This window comes from Lepidothrix coronata, unplaced genomic scaffold (assembly GCF_001604755.1).
Source record: "Lepidothrix coronata isolate B3197 unplaced genomic scaffold, Lepidothrix_coronata-1.0 Scaffold54, whole genome shotgun sequence".
Lineage (NCBI taxonomy): Eukaryota > Metazoa > Chordata > Aves > Passeriformes > Pipridae > Lepidothrix > Lepidothrix coronata.
Window position 1 is genome coordinate 1,629,445 of NW_016690234.1, and position 21,161 is coordinate 1,650,605.

The 21,161-nt window shown below is 47.0% G+C and overlaps 1 protein-coding gene across 3 annotated transcripts in view; it reads right to left on the reverse strand.

The window, feature by feature from the left end:
* The window catches only part of FANCA (Fanconi anemia complementation group A), a 33,073-nt gene extending 15,199 nt beyond the window's left edge, over positions 1–17,874 (reverse strand). For all 3 annotated transcript variants that reach the window (XM_017816326.1, XM_017816325.1, XM_017816327.1), the window contains exons 1-21: positions 17,835–17,874; positions 17,144–17,253; positions 16,174–16,246; positions 15,492–15,634; positions 15,090–15,185; positions 13,362–13,435; positions 12,200–12,315; positions 11,535–11,617; positions 11,056–11,089; positions 8,675–8,741; positions 7,907–8,019; positions 6,980–7,056; positions 6,359–6,500; positions 5,697–5,830; positions 4,231–4,341; positions 3,727–3,822; positions 3,574–3,633; positions 2,759–2,847; positions 2,293–2,353; positions 2,152–2,201; positions 1,005–1,081 (exon numbers count right to left, since the gene is read on the reverse strand). In XM_017816326.1, the coding sequence (XP_017671815.1) occupies positions 1,005–1,081; positions 2,152–2,201; positions 2,293–2,353; positions 2,759–2,847; positions 3,574–3,633; positions 3,727–3,822; positions 4,231–4,341; positions 5,697–5,830; positions 6,359–6,500; positions 6,980–7,056; positions 7,907–8,019; positions 8,675–8,741; positions 11,056–11,089; positions 11,535–11,617; positions 12,200–12,315; positions 13,362–13,435; positions 15,090–15,185; positions 15,492–15,634; positions 16,174–16,246; positions 17,144–17,253; positions 17,835–17,874 (1,846 nt within the window). The remainder of the gene's footprint in view (positions 1–1,004; positions 1,082–2,151; positions 2,202–2,292; positions 2,354–2,758; positions 2,848–3,573; positions 3,634–3,726; positions 3,823–4,230; positions 4,342–5,696; positions 5,831–6,358; positions 6,501–6,979; positions 7,057–7,906; positions 8,020–8,674; positions 8,742–11,055; positions 11,090–11,534; positions 11,618–12,199; positions 12,316–13,361; positions 13,436–15,089; positions 15,186–15,491; positions 15,635–16,173; positions 16,247–17,143; positions 17,254–17,834) is intronic.
* Between the last annotated feature and the right edge of the window lie 3,287 nt (positions 17,875–21,161).

Sequence of the window (21,161 nt, forward strand, 5' to 3'; positions counted from 1 at the left end):
GAGCAGGGAGTAGGGGACAGGAGGGGACACGGCTCAGGCTGAGCAGGAGGCTGGCACTCAGCTCGGGCTGTGCCACTAGAGGTCAGTGGAACTCCGGGAGCCCTGCAGAGCCTGCCGGGATGCTGCGGATCCCCTGCCGGATCCCCAGCCCGGCCCGCAGGGACCTCATCCCACCCGGTTGCCAGGCCAACCTCGGCAGCCAGCCTGCTGCACATCTGCCGTGCCCGGGGACGGGCTGTCACGCCTCTCCAGCCACAGCATCTCCACAGAGCCTCAAAGGCCCCGAGCAGGAGGTGGCTACAGATTTATCTTTATAGTCAGAGTATGAATCTGTAACTTATCCCCACCACGCTCTGGGAACAATCTCTGCTCACCAGCCTGACCTTTTCATTTCATATAAAACATTTGAAGGTGTGTAAGAAACACCCACTGGCTGACAGAGACAGCAGAGCTCACTAAATACCCATTACACTGACCCAGCAACGGGACCCAAGAATCATCGGGACCCTCCCACAAAAAACCCTATAAAACCAGGAGCTCCAATCCTTTCCCAGCCCCTCCTGTTCCCCCAGATGTCCCTAATCCTCTCTTAAAAGAGGATGCCAGGAGCTCAGACAGCACCAGTGCCATTGCACAAGGGATCAGCACAGCAGGTTCCCAGCAAAGCAGGTTTCGCCTGGGCTGAGCAGCTCAGGCTGCAAACGCTGATTCATGGAGAGGTCTCAGAGGTGGAATTCAGCCAGCTCAGGCTCAGGCATCATCTGCAGCCTCAGCACAGCACAGAGCTCCCAGGGACTGCAAAACTCCCACCTAAGCAGGGCTGGCAGAGAAAGTCATTACAGGAGTAACTATTGAACACCTCGACACAACATAAAGAACCTACAGTTATTTACGTGTGGATTAAAGACCTATCCAGCCCCAAATCTCTGAGAATTTTCAATACAGAGGGCATCAGTGGAAAAATTAACCTTTCAAACTGATCCATAAGTAAATGTATTTTTTACCTTGTAACATCTTCTCTTTCATAGCATGACAGGCTTGGAGGTATGAGGAGTACAAGTTTGAGGGTATTTTATCAGCTCTGTAATTATAAAAAAAAAAAAAGAATATACTTATTATCCTGCATAACCATACACTGCAGTTTTATTAAATATAAGTACAAACAACAGCTCTGCTATGAAATGTAATTAGAGGGGCTCTGAAGCATAAAGAGCATCTGAAGCATTTTTTAATCATCTGACACGAGGGGCAGAGATTTCTACCCAAGGCTTTCACAGCAAGTATTGCACACACGTAACACACACAAAACCAATACTATATATATTATTAATTCATGCATTAATGCCTATTTCATATCTAGTAGGTGTCTAAGATCTCCTAAGACTATGAGCTGTGAGATGCAGCATTCACACATGTAAAACACAAACGTGATGAGCCCAAGGTGTGACCTCTCCTTGCTGGGCAGGCACTCGGTGCTAAAAACATGTCCCACAAGGCTCCCTGGAAGTCAGCTGCTTCTCTTACAACTTTAATTTCACAAAACAATCCAGTCTTTAATTTTAGAGCCAGACTGGAATGACAAGGCAGGACCAAGCACTTCATTTGTAGGCAGTGTTGCAAACATTTTTCCTTCATGAGAGGTTACAGAGGAACTACTGGATGTAAAATAAAGCTGCTTCTGCAATGCAGATAAGCACTTTTAAACATGCAGGCAGGGCAAGCTGGAGCCCTGAAAGGGGCTGTGTCCTCCTGGGGTACCATCCTGGTGTCCCTTGAGCACGAACAGAGATTTAAGTTTCATCTTCCACTCCTCCTACATCCTCTCCCAAAGAAGCTTTCACAGGGGGGCTCATATTCCTGGGGAAATTTTATATTCATCTATATCCTCCAAAATTTGCATAAGAATATACCTGGCCCGGAGCCAGAGGGACTCCTAGATAATGATTTCACAGTGGCCACAGGACTAATGACAGACCTGAAGACTACAAAGACAAGCTCCCCCATCCACAACCTGCAAGCCACAAACCTGGGCCACAAAGCCCTGCCAAGGTTGGTTGTAACCAAGGTGTCAAAGCCTCTGATAATCTGATATCAAGTGTCCCGAAAAGAAAGCCCAGCAGCACAGAAAATGACACTGGGAAGTCTCAATACCTCTTCAGAGAGTCTATAAAAGCCATGCGTGCATCTGGGGTTTTAGGGAGCTGCAACAGAGAAAGAGACAGGTTAGGGGCAAATTACCTGTGTACAAACACACAGCTCATGGGAGGAGCAAAAAAAGAGCCAAATACTCACCACACGTGGTCTGAGCAAGGCAGGAAGGAACCAGGAAGTGTAATATGGTCGCCTGAAAATACTGAGAAAATAAACAGAGCAAAGTATTAACAATGCCAAAGGTCCAAAGTGCCATCTCCTCACATCAGGAATTAATTCAGCTCCTGCAAATATGAAATATTCATGGCAACGTGAATAACCACAGGTAGAGCAGGTTCAAGTTAGCAATAACTATTAATTTCTTTAATTTTGCTTTTTATTATGACAATTCTGGACTTCTCTAGCAGAGGTGCATATGCCTTTTCACTCTCTGTACAGATATCCTTATTAAGATGACTCCTGAGGAAGTGGGAAGAACTTTCCCAAACCTCCTTTGCTCACATCCTCAATTTTTCTTGTTTCCTTATTTTGATTTGGATTCAGCTATTATTATTACTATTATTATTATAATACCTAAATCCAGGTAGAGTTGAAAAGCACACAGTACCTGGCTTCTATCACAGATGTTGGGATCTTCCTTGTATTTTCAAATATCTGAAGGGCCTTTTCAACATCACGGAGTGCCTGGCCCTGGGGCTGCCAGAGAGAATGAGAGAATAATGTGAGAAATCAAGGGTGATGATAAACTTTCCTTTTCTGTTCTGCATTTGGATTACTGTGGTTCTATTTTAGTTGCACATGTGGAATCAAGACGCACCATCTCCACTTCCAGTCCGTGCCTACAGGCAGAGGGACTGACATCCCGAGTTTCTCTTGTTTGAGCCATAACATGCCTCAAACTGCAACAAGTTTCTCAACTGACAAACAGATCAGACTTGGAAAAATTAAATTAAATCTTCACTTATGACTGTCAGTTCATCACAGGACTGGGGTTCTTGCAGTATATTCAACCACCCTGTCTCTAGCCTGTATTTAATGTACTGACTGACTGTGTAAGTGAGGCCTCTTAGTCTGACCAAAATGCTTACTTACAGATTACCCAAAATTTATCATGAACCACAGTGTGAAGTTGCAGACTGTAGATTCCATCTCCAAATCTCCTTTAAATATTCACACTTTTGTACAGCACCACAAAGATGATGTGCTCTACTGAAAAGAATCAAGATACCCACAAAATATTACTCCAGTTTTCATGAAATCTGGGGAGATCTTGTATTTATGGCCACTAACCCCTCTAGCTTAAAGCTGGAGATCTGGCAGCATGCTCCAACTTGGAATGGCAGGGAAGTTGGTAACCTAAGTGCTTTTCCAAAGGAAAAGGGACATGGCTGATGAGAAAACTGGGAGACAGAGCAGCAGTACCTGCACAGCCTCATCAGTGGAAGACAGGTCTTCATAGAGCCCCATGTCCTCTATGGCCACCTGTGTGAAGTTACAGAGATGCAGGTGGTCACACAGAGCAGGGATTGACAGATCCAGAAGGAATTCTTCTCAAAAGAGACAATTTTCACTGACCTTGAGGTCAGACAGTCGGGTTTTAGCCAAAGTGATGTATTCCAAGAGCAGGGACCGGTGTTTCGTTGGCACAAAAGGTGGGTACATTATATGGACCTGAAATAGGAAAACCACCACCAGATTCGCCATTTTTACAGGAAATCAGTGTAAAATTCTGACTAATGTTTACAGTCACTTACCTCAAATATTCCCCAAAGAAAGCATTATTGCTCAGTTTAAGATAAACCATTTTCATGGCAACTGACACATAGTTTTTCCCAACAACAGCAAACAAACAAAGTCACTGAAGTGCTTAAACTTAATTCCATTAAAGGAATTCTCCCAGTCAAAAAATAAAGAATCTTGTCCTTCCTTATTTCAAGAAGAAAAGGTTTTGAATAATGTATCAGAAGTAATGGAATTCCTATAACAACATTAATAATGAGCTGAGCCTACTCAAAGGCACAAAGACGGTCACTTTGGGGCAGTTCTGGATCTGAAAACCACCTGTCAGCACTTTCTCACCTTCAGGTATGGGGCAGCTTCAAAGGGCACCAGCTCCGACAGGAACTCGAAGAGGAAGACCAGAGCTTTCTTACTGCTCCCATGGTGGCCACCAGCACTCCCAAAAGAAGCCTGAAACAGGGAAAAATGACAAGAGAGCCTTTCAGCATGGAGAGAATCCTCATCCCAGTGGTGCCATAACAGCACACAAATCCCAGACATCCCATTTCCGTCAGGGGAATCTTTCTGGAGAAAAACCTCCAGAGAATGCTTACAGAATCCCAGAATGGTTTGGGTTGGAAGGCACCTTAAAGCCCATCTTGCTTCAACACCCTGCCACGGGCAGGGACACCTTCCATTAGACCAGGTTGCTCCAAGTCCCGTCCAGCCTGGCCTTGGACACTTCCAGGGATGGGGCAGCCACAGCTTCTCTGGGCAACCTGTGCCAGGGCCTCACCAACCTCATGGCCAGGAATTTCTTCCCAATATCCCATCTAACCCTGCCATGGTAGTGGGAAGCCATTGCCCCTTGTCCTGTCACTCCAGGCCCTTGTCCAAAGTCCCTCTCCAGCTCTCCTGGAGCCCCTTTAGGCACTGGAAGGGGCTCTAAGGTCTCCCCAGAGCCTTCTCTTCCCCAGGCTGAACACCACCAGCTCTCCCAGCCTGGCTCCAGAGCAGAGGGGCTCCAGCTCTCAGAGCACGGACTCACAAAAGTCTCTACAGAAGTTTGCTGCCATGAGAACACTCAGTGTTAAACAAGACAACACCAAGATGCACCAAAGGATTGAGATTCGTGATGGAAACACAAATCTACAGGTTTCTACACAGGTTTATCTGGGCATTCTAAGGAAAATAACCAGTCTGAGACTACACAGAACACAATCAGTTTACTTTTTGATACCTCCTGAACACTCTATCAGCCAAAGCTGAGCTTGGATTTGTAAACTCAAACAAAGGAATTTCCAGGTTGAATTTATGTGGAGATTTGCATCCCTAAAATACCAACCTGTTTACACTTAAAAGCAACAACCAATTATCTCTAAGGTCACACACAGCAATTACAGCTGCATGCAAACCTCCAGGAAACAGGAATGCTTCCTCTGCCACAACCCACCACTTATGCAATAACAACAGTGCTGGTTATCAAGATACTGAAATATATCCAAGATGATGATTATAACAGGAATTACATGTCTGCATTCCTGGGAAATAACTAAGACAGGCAAGGTGAACTTAAAAGATGAAAGGAGGGAAGACTGGGGAAAGCCAAATAAATTTATTCTTTGCAGACACAAAGGCAGTAATAAATATTCAATCATTCCTAATATCAATACAATCATTCATTACCCTTTCTCTTTTTTTCCCACCTTTCTCCTGACTATCCTATCTGGAAAAAGGCTTTCTCCATGCAGCAAAACATTCCTTATGCACAGGTTTCCTCACACAACTAAAAGAAAGCTCACCAGTCAGGCCTCATTTAGTCTTACCTTAAACCACTCAGAGTAAGGCATGAAGACAGCAGGGCCCTCCAGAGCAGCCTGACGAGCGATCAGGAATGCGGTGATCATATTTTCCATGTCATAATTCCCAAAGGCCTTTAGCAGGAGATGGCTCAGTAGATCTAGGAACATAAAACAATAACCTCACACTTTGCTTTTGACAATGGTGCTGTAATTTTCTACAGTAAATGAAGACAAATGTCTGTGATAAAACTTAAGGCAGGACGTGTATTGCAGCCTGGGGAACCTTTGGGATCTGATTTAATTTTTTTCATGCACTTTCAACAGTCAAACACTCTTAAGATTCCCTGCAGGAATTGCAGGGAGTCCAGCACTGGGATAATCAGTAAGGAACTCTCACAAACAAGCTCTGCTAGTAAAGGTGAGCTAGAACTAAGCTTCAGTAATCACTACACCAATTAATAATGAAGGTAACTATCAAATAACCATTGGAGCTGTACACAAAGTTTGAGAAGTGGGAGACATGAGGCCTGGCATTCTTATCACTGCTGACATGGAATGTCTGAGTGGAAAAGCAGATGTTCTGCTGTTCTTTTCCATGCAGGAATCCCAGACAGAACCCATGGATGTCTGTTCTGCTCCTCATCCGAGCAGCACAGGCACTTCTTAGCTTGGCAGTGCCCACATACCCTTGAAGAGCTGCTCAGCTTCGGCCTGACACACCACCAGTGTGGAAACACAGGACAGGACGTGCTGCCAGTTCACCTCATGGGTCTCCAGGATTTGCTGCAGCTGGGAGATGGATTCCTTTGCACTGAATGCCACCAACAACTGGAAGAGTGATGGCAATTCCTGTTAGCTGGGACACATAGCCACACAAAAGAGGGAGATAAAGACTGACTTTTCTGTGTAAGAAAAGGTGGCACAGGCAAGTGGCTTTACTGGGACTTTCTCAAGCTATCCTGCAGCTTTTGCATCAGCCTCCCAGGCCCAGAGATCAGCCTGGCTTGGAACCAGCACCGGTTACAATAAGCAGTAATATTCCAATTCTCTCAGAACTCATGTAACGTTCTGTAATAGTGACAATTCACATCTCCAATCAGCATCTTCATTTTCATTAAGAGCTTTGCATAAACAAAAATCCCTGTAGTTCTTTGCCTTCACGCTTCCTCCTGCCCACAGTTTCTGGCAGCTGGCTTGGATCCTGGGACTGGAACGCTGCACTGATTTTCAACAATCTCATTTCAGGTATTTCAGTGAATATAAACCCAACATAATACAGTTCTCTTTGTGACACCAAGCAGACGTACTTTTCGATACAGGGTAGTGAGCAGGGAAGAAGTTCTGGTAAAGCTCCACTCTTTCTGCATCTGGATGGCATCAGACACTACACCCAGAAAAAGAAAACTTCAGCAACAGGTTTTAAAACACACACAAAATGCAATAGGTTTCCCTTTGGCAGCCAAACACATTAAAAACTGCCCACTCTCTCTCCCATTTGTTTTTGGAACACAGACTGTGGCACGAGGACTGTGCCATCCCACTATGGCACTGCCACCCCAGAGCTGTTTTCGTGACCACACACGCGTAGGCTGACATGGCACATGCACAGAGAATCAGCAAGGAATCAGCTTTTCCCTCATTAACCTCTCTCATCTGGAAGCCAGCAATGACACAGCTCTCCCACACAACAGGCAAGCAGCTCCAGATCACAGCTCACAGGGATTTTATCAGAGATTTTATAGCTCAGACATACTTCTTCCTAAAAACATCAAGCTTCACAGTTACTGATCAGGGATTAGAACCTTCCTGCCTTACTGCCTCATTCACCAAAACACTCATGTCTTGTGTGTAAACCCAGCATGTGGGGCTATCCTGGTTAATACCCAAGCTCTGTCTGCAGCACCCCGTCTCCCACTGAGCTTCTCCTTTGCCCAAAACTGTTCCCAGAAGCCAGAGCTCTCTCATGGCTGCTATTAGATATTATTCCAAATATCTGTGCACGAGCCCTTGGCTGAAGCTCTGTTCGAATTTTTCTCCTGATCTATGACCCTCTAAAAGCCCAGATGACTTTTTTGTCTGATCTGGCACTCTGATTATATGGACTCTGAGAAGAAGCTGGGGAGCCAGCCAGCTTTTCTGGCTCTGGGTCCTCCAGGCTGGACCTCACACAGCAAGGCCTGAGTGAGATGGAGCTCCAGACACACCTGGAGACACCTCTCCCCACCCACTCCTACCTTTCAGCACTGGGTTGTAGGTGAGAACCTCGGTCAGGGTGTGTCTGAAGAACTGCCGCATGGAATCCGGGTCAGCCACACTTCCATAAACTGACACATTGAACACATTCAGCCTGCAAAGGACAAGGAAATACCAGAAACAATGTCAGGAAGTATGATCAGCCAGGTACTGATTAAATAGCATCAACCAGGTACTGATTAAATATGACCTATGAGTTGCTGATTAAATATGATCAACCAGGTGCTGCTTAGGGTGAATGACTTATTTTTATTCTACATCCACCTTCTCAAATTGCCACAAATATATACTTTTTGTATGTATTTTTTCTTACAAAAGTGTAATGGCTACTCAACACTATGTAGACATCAGATTCACAAATCTGAGTCTAATGTATCTCCCAGCACAGGACTGAAGGTGACATGTACAAAGCAGTTAAACAAAACAGGCCTGGAAGCAGGAACTGGAGGTGATGGCACCTTCCAAGAGCAGTGAGAACACTTGCTGGAGAATTTTCTGCATGCCAAGAGGGGGCTCCAAGGTTGGTTCCAGCCGTGCCAGAACCCCCTTTCCAACCTGGCCCTTATCTTTTCACAAGCACTTTCATCTGCACATATTTTATCAGAGAAGAATACCAAAGACAAGTAGCACTGGGAGGGGTGGGGTATGTGTAAACAAGTAAAAACCAGCCCAACCATTCTCCCTACTTCAGTAACAAGAGTAACAGTGAATAAAAACCTACTCCTGACACTATTTGGAGCATTTCTTACCAGAACCTCACAGCTTGCAATGTGGAAACATCTTTCTGCTTCTCTTTACCAACAGCATCGAGCACCCCTGTTCCCCAAAATGCACAAAAACATAATGAGAAATAGAAATGGAAGGAACTGTGACAGTAAACACCACACAGGAACTAATAGGAATGAGCAATCTGTGCACCTTTTCAAAGGTGACCCTGTTAGGGAAATGTGCAGAAGCCATTTAGCAGTGTTAAATTCTCACCAAAATCTTTCCAAAGTGACCCAGAGACTCAGAAATTATTACCACTGACCTTGAACCAATTTAAAACATTCCCAGAACATGCTAATAATGAAGCCGTCTAAAAATGCACATAAATCTAAAAAATGCACATAATTTCCAAACCCAAACCTAACAATGTGAGTGTGAGCACTGTGAAGCTGCAGGAAAGGGAAGCCTGTCTGGAGGCAGGGATTTGCCTGCTGAATTAACCAGCCTGGGAACCCCGGTCCAAACAAAGAGCAGGCTGGGGGAGGGCCACACGTTTGTAATGTTGCATTTGCTGAACAGAAATTCCTTTAAAAGCCAGATCTGCCCCAAAATGACTGGTGGAGATCAAACAGGTTGGCAGCTTGCGCAGCACCGTTGTCTTGACAATCAGCCTACACCACTCAGAGCCCACAGACTGAGAGACCCTTTGCTTTGCAGCCTGCTGCAGCAGCACTTCTGCTCCTTGTGCCATCCTGCCTTGAAAACCCTCCTCGTTGAGCAGCTAAAGGAGCCTGGTTTGTTTATAAAAATAATTGAGAGAAGAGAAAAACCCTTAAAAGACAATTTACTGAGCAGAGGCAGAGAACCAGATGTGCCTCACATGCCATTACAGCCCTGGGAGGTAACACTCTCCTCTCCTGCTGAGGAATACTTTAAGGTTAAGTAGGGGAGAATAAAGAAAAGGAGATAAACTCTGCTTATCTTCAGGCACAGCAGTTCAACACAGTCAGATCATCACTGTGAAGCACAGCCCTCCCATGCTACTCCAGCCTGTCCTTCTCCTCCTCTGAAGGTCTTCAGTAACAGGGAATGCTTCTACATAAAAAATCCCAATGTTCTCCAAAGATTAATGAAGCAAAACCCCTCAAAGGTGACCCAAAAGTATAGACTAATATAATATCTTGCATAAAACTCAGGTAATACATTTTGCAGGCACACAGGCTGCGAGTGTGGCAGTGCAGGCTGCGCAAACGGGAAGGTCAAATGAAGAGCAGGATGCAGACTCCTGTCTGCCTGCCAACAGTCTGCTCCTCCTCCTCCAAAATCCCTACTCCTCTGTTGAGAAGGGTTGGTTTTCAACTGTTAAGGGGCCACCTGAGATAGGATTCATACGTATTAAATAATAAAGCACTTCTCTTGCAGCTTTCCCTTTTTAGAAGCACTCACAAGGTCTGTGAGGATTCTCTGTGTACAGACAGCTCTCCCTGAGAGACCTGGAGCAAGGGATGGAGCTGGCAGTGCCCACAGGGAATGGCACAGGATGGAGGGGACAGTCCTAGTGCTGTGTACTGGGTTTGGGTCACCTTCCAGCAGAGGAAAAGCAGCAGTCTCTGCAGCAGCACTGAGCAGGAAACGTGCCAGCAAGGAAAGTGGTGGAGCACTGTCACCAAGGAGACAAGGGAGTGACAGCAGCCGTGCAGTCAGGTGACATTACCAGGGGTGTGAGGGGTGTAAGGAAGGCGACAACAGCAGGTACAGCACCTCCACGTGAAGATCAGCTGTGACACATGACAAAAATAACCCCCATGTGTGTTTAGTCTTCCTGCATCAGGATTTGCATGTAAATCAGGCGCTGCTACGCTTGAGCCCGCAGCAGTCAGGGCAGCTCAGGCCAAGGTAGGCACATTGTCAGCTCATGAAGGCTGTTTAAAGACTACACACCAACATTAGATGTCTTTGCTCAGCATAAAAAATAGGTTCTGCAAAACATTAGTCTGAAGCCCAAACAGTGAGTCAGCAAAATCACTTATAATATTGTGAATTCAAAGTTTAATTCACTAAGCAGAAAAAAATAAATCTAAGCAGCAAACCGATCCTGGTCTAACCCCTGTGTTCCACCTGCTTCCAAGCAAATCAGTTAAAAATCAGGAAATCAGGTCAGGTATCTATCTGATGTCACACCTGAGAGCATCAAAACAAAGTGGCATAAAAGGCAAGAAATTATCTGCAGTGTCTGGAGACACTTTAAAAAGCAAAGGGAAAAGCAGAGGCAAATAAAATCAGTGGCACAAATATTATGCACAACAGCACAGGCAAAGCAGCCAGGCAAAGGATTTCTCCTTAGGGATTTAGCAGTGAACAAGGAACAGAAGTCTTAGAAACAGCAGTGGCTGCATAAAGCCAGGATCACAGCAATACTTACATGCCAGCATTCTCTGCAAGACAGCATGGCAGATCTGTTCAAAATCGACAAATTGAGGCATTTAGAGTTTCAAAGAGCTGCAGTTCTATGCAGAAAAGGTAAATTGACTCCAAGAAAGAGTTTTATCCCTCTTAAAGCTTCACTTTATCCTCAGGCTCTGCAGTAGAACAGGTAAAATAGACAGAGGGGCAGCATTCCCCATTCTTACCAGCATTCCATGCCTCACATTCAAATGGAAAAAACAGAGCAATCAAGGTGAAAGGAAGTTTAAAAAGCCCTTGCTGTGCCACCTTGGAGCAGCCCTCCATACAAACAGCCTCTGTTCTGGCTTCACCATTTGCCCCACTCCAGCATCCAGACCACCACTCTTTCCTTGCTGCTCCAAGCTCTGATTTATTTCCACTCAGCAAGACCCAGAGGTTTATAATGGAATTACTTTTTAAAAGCACTGTTTGTAACCAGGTTTATTTTGTTCTTACATAAGGAACCTTCTGGAATTCCACCTTCCTTCCCAGCTCCGAAGCTTGCTCAAAGCCATTCTGAAGGAACACGATGGCAAAGTCTGCAAATCAAGAAAGAACTGGTGTTTCAGCAGCCCCCTTGCACACAGATCACCTGCTCTTTCCCCTCCCACCTGTCCAAACAGTGTCTGAAAAGCCTCGTTCACCACTTAGCAGGAATAATTTATTGTCTTGGAGTAAAATTACTCCCAGGAAAAAGGATCCAGAAATTAAAGGATTGTAAAGACTAAAGAATTCACAGGTGACCACTGCAGAACTCAGAGGGGCTGGAGGGGATTCTTTCCTAAATAAAATTAGAAAATAAATAATAGGAAATGACAGAGGGAGAATGGAACTCTCAAATATTTGTGGTCCAAAAATCTCTCTGACACTTTGCGCATGTGTGTCATACAGTGTATCAGCCCTTGCCACACACACTTCCCAAATACATTTTCTTGTGTTACTGTAACTCCAAGGGATGGAAAAATTCAAACCAATTATTTTTTTAAGGGGAAAAAATTGCTAAATTTGCCAAATATATAAAAAATATATTCCCCTCACTGACAGAAGGTAAGAAAACACAAGGTGAGGCTTGTGTTTTTACACCTCCAAGGTCTTGCCCCGTGCACAGATGAGGGACTTGCCTGAGAGAAGGTGCTGTGCCAGCTTCGTGTCCCCAGATGGGACATTCCCAACCTGCTGGCAGATCCCACAGAGGCCACTACACAGCCACTCCACCACTGCAGGGCCTGCTGGACTCCTGGAACACACAAAAACACCTTCAGTTCAGTCCCTCCTGCTTCCTTGTTGTCTCCACCACCATCCTCTGGGTTCGAGGAAGAGCCACCCGTGCACTCTGCCCTAAATGTGGCATTTCATTTATTTAATTTGGACCAGCACATTTGCTTTACAAACAGTTGCTTTTTATATTATTTGCTTTATAAAAAGATTCTACAACACACACACAAAGGCAAAAATGCAAGTTAAATTGTGCATCTAGGTATTTCCTTATGTCTGATATGAAAGTGTTTCCACTGAGAAAGCTCTGCTAGAAGAACTTCAGTTCCAATTTCTAAGATACTTGGATTAAAATGCTTTAAAAAAGGAATTCAGGTCTTAATCTATGTCTTTGGTTCCCTTAAGTGTGAAGCACAGTGGGCACTGAAGGCTTTCATCATGAACGAGTAAACCAGTATCAAAAGCCTAAAAGATTATTGCAATGTTTCTTTGACACCATAAGGAAACAAACTTCACAAAGGATAATTCTGTATATACTGTTTATATACATATATACACACTCTTTTTAGCTCTGTATCATGGAATCACGGAATGGTTTGGGTTGGAAGAGACCTGAGAGACCATCCAATTCCACCCCCTGCCAGGAACACCTTCCACTAGACCAGTTTGCTCCAAGCCCCATCCAACCTGGCCTGTAACACTTGAGGGGGGGGAAACAGGAAATTAAAAATAAAATTCTTAGACTAACTACTCTCTGAAGATTAACTCTGCTAGATCAGAAATGCAAGGTTTTGTGAAGATGGAAGCACCCAACTTCTGTAGAGCAAGACTTCTTCTCAAGTCCAGCAGCTCATTTGATGGACATCAACAAGGCACTGCATCTAAACTGGGCTAATCATCCCAGAGTAACCTCTCAAACCCACAGTAACTTCTTAATCCTGCTAATCTGATCCCTTGCCAGCACTTGACTATATCCTGGGTCCAGAATACTCATGACTAATCCCTGATTATATTTCAATAGGCTTTAAGAGATTAAATACATCTGCAAAGCCACAAAGCTCTGCTCACCTCTCCAGCAGGTCTGCCAGTCCAGCGATGTCACTGCTGTGCAGGTGCCACACGACTTCCAGCATTGGAGGCTCCTAAAGAGATGTTACCATTAGGTCACAGGTTACATTTAGCTGATGCAAGTGATATATAAAAAAATAAAGCTGAATTCTGTTTATTCAAACTATCCAGAAGTTGCTAAAATTTAAACCTGATACCCCAGGAAATGCCCAATGAGGAAAGATTACATTTGCTTTTCCCTTCCTACAGATTTTGGATGGTTTACAGTTGTAGATGCATCAGTTTAAATTTTCATGGACAAGTAATTTATATATCCATATTTTTCCTCCAGAATAATGCAGATTCTGCACATTCAAAGGAGTAGTGGATATTCCATGAAACAGGTAACAGTGCTGAGTTTCAGGTTTTATTAATTCAGATCCAGATCCAGATTACAGAATTGTCTTTTAGTGTATTAACTATTTATTAGTCTCTATGGAACGAGTTTGCTGCTCTCAAATCTATATCCCAATATAGACTGGGATTGTAGGAGACTACAGGAAGCAACACTGAAATCATCCAGGCAGAGAGGCCAATGGACCGAGGGGAAAAATGAACAACCTTTGTCAAAAATCTGCACCAGACATCGCTCCCATGTGGATCAAATTGCTGCCCTGCAACATCCCTTCCAGCTCCTGCCTGGGACAGCATGTCCAAGAGAGTCCTGAGCCAGCAAAACACCACTGCAGGGTGCACCTGGCAGGGAAAAGGTGCAGCAGCAGCTTCTACTCATTCCAGATAGAACCCAAACCTTCCCACCTTGGGAAGGAAGAGGCATTTGGGAACCTCGGGCACAGGGGAAAAGCCAAAGCCCTGGGAGCTTTCTGCAGCCACCAGCAGCTACCTCATACTCTGACCCCAAACTCGCCCACATACTTTGTCTTCACAACCTAATTCTTACTGTAACATCCTCAGTTACAGGGCAGCACTTATCTCCCACTTATCCCATGTCTGCCCCAGGACCAGAAGATCTTAATCAGCCTATGAAACAAAGTCTATTTTCAGCCCAGGAGCAGATATGTGAGACCAGAGCATGGCCCTTTATCCAGGCAGATCAGTCTCTTCCTCCTTTCCCATCAGAACAGTGAGGAATCAGAACTACCCTACTCACAAAAAGCCCTGAACTCCCCTCACAACATCACTTGTCTTCACAAAACAAACCCAAATGAAATCAAGACATCCCATTTGTGAGGCAACACAACCTGTTATCTGCTATCTCTTTCTCTGTGACCTCACTTTGGCTTATCAACATTCCCAGATAAGCTGGGTGGAGAACCAGGACTGCAAAGACAGAAGGACTATTGTTGGCAAAGCACGTGAAGGACTTTGGGACTGGGTCACCCCACAGCCAGCTGGGAGCTTCTGCACTGGACCTGGAGAGCTCCCCACACCAGCATTTGATCACCAAGGTGCTTCCAACACTCCTTTGAGGCAGTTTCTAATAACTCACCTAATTCCAAACCTCAACTGAGTCCTGTGAAAAAGCAAATCCCACAGCAGAGACAAGGAATTTCCCACTGAACTTGCTTTAAAATAAACAAAACAACAAAACCCCCTAACATTTATAATTCATATCACTTTTGGCAGGTCAGGAAGACCACAGTCATTCTATGGAATTCAGGGATGTCACATCCCACAGATAAAATCTCATGGTCTATAACGCCACACTGTTTCTCCTTGAGTGATTACCTTCATTTTCCACATTTCTTGGCAGAATAGAGAGCGACAGAACACATTGTTTGCCAGCAAATCCTTCACCGTTTGAAGCAAGGAAGACAACCTCTTCTGGCATCACACCGGAAATGAAGCAGAAATAATTCCTTCTGTGAATAACACGTTCTTAGAAAAATAATTTGTTGCTTTCCCTGTTTGTTGCTTTTTAAAGGGTTAAATGGTGGAGAGAATTCACAGAAAAGGCCCAAACTTCTTACACATCTTGCACTTCTGCGAGCGAATCAGACACATCAGTGAATAATTGTCCACTCGGGCCCTCCGTGTTCGGGGGCTTTATCAGAGCAGATAAACTGGGCTTAAAGTCAAACCTAACATTGCTGTTCTCTAGATAAATTAAATTTAACCCTTCCCCCTTACTCTCTGGTCCAAGCTCAGCAGTGGCACTGGAGAGGGGCTGGCAGGAGCCTGGCAGATCCGCTCTATGTTGGTAACGGCGGTTTTGGCTGCCAAGGTTGCTGTGGGCACGTCCAGTTTGGAGGCCTGTTCCTGCAGAACAGAGACTGAACAAAACAACAAAGAAAGCTGTCAACATGGGAGGAAAAAGGGTTTGAAAACCTGGCTATGAATCATGGAATGCTTTGGGTCAGAAGGGACCTTAAAGCTCATCTCATCCCACCCCATGCCATGGGCAGGAACACCTTCTACTAAACCAGATTGCTTCAAGCCCCATCCAACCTGGCTTTGGACACTTCCAAGACAGAATCCCACAGCTCAAACCCCTTTCAGCACAAATGTCATCCATTGTACAGGGTAAATAATTTTTATTTCCATGTATGATTCCTTTACTATACATAAAACAGGGGAAGAACAGCCACAGAGATGGAATGTCCCTGAGAAGCAGATTTTTGTGTTTTAGCCTTGTAACACTTTCAAATAACAAAAGTATTCAAGGACTGACACCTTGACAGGGGTGTCATCAGCAGGTAAGTAAGAAAAAGACCAGAACAATGAAAAGAAAGTAAAAGTGGTGTTGCATTTAACAGGCAAACATTCAGTATGGGAGGAATTCTTCCTCACTGTATCCCCAGTAGATACTCACCTATAAATGACTCTGATGATACTCCCAGCTGCTCTGTGCCATCCTGCACACTTGGCTTGGCTGAATCTCCCACCTGGAAGCAAAAAAAACCCTTAGATGTCTGTTACACACATTTACAAACCTATTCCCTCTAAAGCTCTGGCACTGCTGGAGCAACTGAAGTGAAATTAGCACTGACTTCCCCCATGAGAATGAAATACCACAGATTTCAGGGCACCTTGCAAGAGATATATGTATAGTTATTGTCATTTCGTGCAGAAAAAAGGAGATACAGGTCAGAGTTCCTCACCCCCCAGCATCCAAGAGCTCAGCAGCAGTGCCAGGAGCAGAATTTTTGTAATTCCCATCTTTGAAGTCCTTTCTGTGAAGCCATATGGCCATAAATATTTGATGAAACATGTCCAAATGTTGGATCCTTTTCTAGTGAAATCTCCCCTTTATTTTTATAAAGACAAATACTCTGTAGAGAAAGAAAGATCCTGAAGTATGGGAGGTATTTGCAGAGTCTGTTGCAGCTGTAAAATCAAAACTGTGTGAGGAGAGGAAGAATGCGGCCAAATCAGAAGGTTGGATCAAGTCTAGGTTGTCGTGAAGACATTCAGGGTAGTCAGAAATGGTTGATAATTCAGAGAAACCCCAAGTCTCTCCTGATTTTTTCCCCTAGATTCACAAGAAGCCAGTTCTGACTCCAAGAAAAACATGCTGGATTTCTCTTTGTCCCTGATCCAAATCACGCTTAAGTATTTTCAGTCTGTAAGTGTAAAACATATAGGGAAAAGAAAATAATCTCATTTTGGCAACACAGACCTCCAAACTTCAGCTTACTCCTACAGTGTTGGTTTTTCTTTCCATGTGTCATGAAAACTGTGTTCCTGGGACATTCACTGCACAGCTGGTGGAACCCACCTCCAGCTGGGATCTCCCACCATCCCAGCTGGACCATGACCCCCCCAAACCATCCGGCTCCTACCTCCAGGAGGAGGTCAGTCAGGTTCTGGTGGTGATCCAGCAGCCTCAGAGCCGCTTCCTGGAGCTCTGATCCGCTCCCAAAGGAGCTTTTCCGCTTCCTGGCTCTCCCTGCTGAGAAGTTTGGGTTTGTTTTATGACCACAGCTTGTTCCCACAGCCCCCAAGGACACCTTCTGTTCCCTGCTGCTGGGGCATGAGGGCAGAGGGGGGATGTACGAGGGCCTGTATGAAGGCAGATGGAGTGCATGAGGACAGCCGGGTGTATGACGGCAAAGGGTTATGAGGAAGGCAGAGGGGAGCGTATGGAGTGCGGCAGGAGGGCAGGGGGATTTGTACGAGGAGGCCAGAGGTGGGTGTTAGAGGTGGGCAGAAGGGGGAGGGTTGAGGTGGGCGGGAGGGGTGTATGATGGCCGGGGGGCTGTACAAAGTCGAGGGGTGTATGAGGGCACGGGAGGGGGTCTCTGAGAGCACAGGGGGCTGTTTGAAGTGGGCAGAGGTGTGTGTATGAGGATGGGAGCGTAGCAGGGCAGAGTGGATGTATGAGGGCAGGGGAGTATGCGGAAGGTAGAGGGGGATGTATGAGGGCAGAGGGAGGGGTACGAGGGCAGAGAGATGGGGCATATTTGGGAAGAGGGGGGACATTGCCCCCCGGCCCAGCCGGGGCTCTCCCCGGTGCCGCTCAGCCCCACGTACCGAGCAGGTCCCGCCAGCTCCGCCCGCCCGCGCCCGCCATCGCGCGCCGCCGCTTCCCGCCACACCGACCCGCGCCGTCATTGGCTACCGCCGGCCGAGCCCTCCTCTCCCCATTGGCTGGAAGGGAAGAGAGGCGTGGTCACGCCCGCCCTGCCGCCTCTGTCTATTGGCTGAAAGAACGGGTTGTTCCCGCCCCCTGCCGCCATCTTGGTAGTGGCGGAGGGGGGGGTTGGCATGTTGCGGAGGGCGGCGGGAGAGGGGTGGGGGCTGCGGCTGTGGCTGGAGAGGGGAATGTGGGAGCACGCGACGGGATGTGGGGAGATATGGAGGAACACGGGTGAGGGGCTGTGATCCTGTCTAGATGTGGCCCTCGTAGCCCCGTGTCCCTCGGTGCTCAGGATGCTGCTGACTTGTGCCCCACCCAGGGACAAGAGCGGCTGGAATTCCCAAAGGGAGGAATCACTGGCATTGCTGGGGAATAAATCATTGAATCATGGAATGGTTTGGGTGGAAAGGGATCCTAAAGACCACCCAGTCCCACCCCCTGCCATAGGCAGGGACACCTTCCACCAGACCAGGTTGCTCCAAGCCCCGTCCAGCCTGGCCTTGAACACTTCCAGGAATGGGGCAGCCACAGCTTCTTTGGGCAACCTGTGCCAAGGCCTCGCCACCCTCACAGCCAAGAATTTCTTCCCAATATCCCACCTAACCCTGTCATTTGGCAGTGGGAAGCCATTACCCCTTTCCCTGTCATTCCATGCCCTTTTCCAAAACCTATCTCTCTCTTTTTTCTCAGCTCCCTTTAAGTCCTGAATGGCTGTAAGGTTCCATAGGAAGCAGTGTAGAATTCCCAGAGGGATTTTCCCTCTGGTCTGATCCTCCCTGGCGATGAACCACAGCTGTCAGCCGCTGTCCACGTGCCCAGCGGAGGGCTCAGAGCAGCAGTGGTGATCCCTTACAGGAAGGTGTACCCACCATCGGGAATCAGCTCCTGCCGGAATTGGCCGTGGGATGGTTCATTTTGAGCTGGCCCTGGCAGGGGTGAGTCAGCAGCACACGTGCCAAGAGCTGGAGAACACTTCTCGGCAGTGCCAGCGAGTCTGGCAGCTGGTGCCAGGGAGGCTGCAGAGAGATCCCACAGCACCGAGTTTGGGAACCCTTGCCAGAGTCACATTCCTGAGGTACCTTAACCCCTCAGGATGCCATTGTCAAGTTTAGGGCAGCCTCAGATTTTGGAATGCCCCACTGGGCCAGCCCCAGCAGGTGTCCGACCCGAGAGCTTGGCATTCCAGAGTACTCTTGAGGTTTATTCACATGGACACCAGGAAGCTCTCACAGCGTCAGTGTCCAGGGAACCTGGTACCTCCTGACTGTGGACCTGCTTACACAGGGGTGTAATGTGGTGGGAAGGCAGCAGGATGGGGTCAGTGTCCCCTCAGGATGATCCAAGTGCCGGTATCCAGTGTGGGAGTTCATTGCCTTGGGACTGGCTGGGGCATTCCAGGGAATCAGAAAGTCTAAGAGCAGTGAGTGCTATGGAACACTGGGTCAGGGACTCTGATTTGGCCAAGGAAGGAAAACCAGGGGAAACCATTCCTGTGATGGAACCCAACAAGGCGACATTGGGAGGTACAGTCAAGAGCTCATCACTGCCCAGGGTTCCCATTGTGTGCCCTCAGTGTCCTCAAGATCCCCACGATGTTCCCAAGGTCCCTATGGTGGCCCCAAGGTCTCCATGCCACCCCCAGTATATCCTCAAGGTCCCCACGGTGTCCTCAAGGTTGTCCCCAAGGTCACCCGAGTGGCCTTGAGGTCTCCAATGTGCCCCCAAGGGTAACCTTAAGACCGTCAGGGTGATCCCAAGGTCCTCAGTGTGCTCCAAGGTCTCTGAGGGTGTTCCCAATGCCTCCAGGATGGTCCTCAAATGTCCCCAAGGTGTCCCTCAGAGCATCCCACTTTAAACTCCAGCCACATTCAAGGCCAGCATGCAGCAGTAGGAAACTGCCCTGTCAAATGCCCCCTCCTTCCATGTTCCCAGTTTATTGCAGCATGGAAGGAAAATGAGAGAGGCACATCCACCTCACAGGTTCTCCATGTGCTTATTCCAGGTTCCTGTGGCTTTTTAAGGAAATTTTTTGCATATGAGAGTGGAAACCCATGGGAATGGCATATCCCTAAGGAAAGACGGCACACAGCTGCAGGTGGCTGGGGAAGGGTTCTGTCTGCCCTCCATCCCACCTCCGTGCCCCTCTCTTCCTGATTCCACACTGAAGGAACCAGGAATTCCAATCCTCCCATTGCACTCTGACACCCTTTCCCAAACTCTTCATATTTTTTTCCTTTTATCTTTCATTTTTAATTCTATTTTCTTCATCCACATACACGCTTGGCTTCCGTTTGAGTTTTCCACGCTGGTAGCTTTTAATTATGCCGCGATTCCATATTAATTGCAGATTTACCCAAAGCAAAAGGCTCCGTGCTTTGTCATGCAAATGCCATCCCATGAATCCTGCAGGGTGGGTTATCTTCGCCTTCAAACGCCGCACGTCCTCCCCGCTCCCCTCCCTGCCGGTGCCGCCCCGGCTGTGTCCGGAGGCGATGGAAAGCTGGCACCCGGCACCGAACAGCCCTGCTCTGGTGGGCTTTCCTCCCAGGAAGTCGCTTCCCAGGCAGGCACCAAACCAGCTGATTATAGGGCAAACGTTGCATTCAAATCTCTCAAACCAGAGCCAGGTGTCAGCATTGTGGCCATGAGCTGCTCCAGGGGCTGGAGACGTGCCATTCCATGTGGATGCAGCTGCGGATGAAGCTGGCACTGTGCTCCCGACTCCCTGTAACATGCTCCCGCCTGGACATGGTGCATTTGAGCAATCCAAGAGATGCATTTGTATCCATCCTCCCCTTTCCCAAACCCCAGGGCACTGTACAGGGCTGCATTTCACAGTATTACAGCTCCATTCTCCCATTTTCTTTCCTAAAGGTGGGGCTGGCACTCCTTAGGTTCTCTGGGATGGGCACTGAAGGGCATTTCTCCTCCATCCCAGGCTCTTTGCCAGTGGTCTCTGGCCCTGCAGCTCCTTTGGCTATGTGGAACAAATAGAATCTATGTCCCTGCTCTGTCCCCCTTCCAGTCCAGCCAGCACAGCTCTGGGATTGATCCCAGTTTATGCTTATGGGTTAATGGAGCTGAGACAGGGTTTTATGCTCCTTCCATCATGGAAATGGGAAGCTCATCATGACAAGAGTGTTCATGTGCTCCCTCTGACCTTTGTCATGGACTGGTTGTCCTTTCTGCTCTGCCAGCACAATCCTGCCCTCCCCATGTGT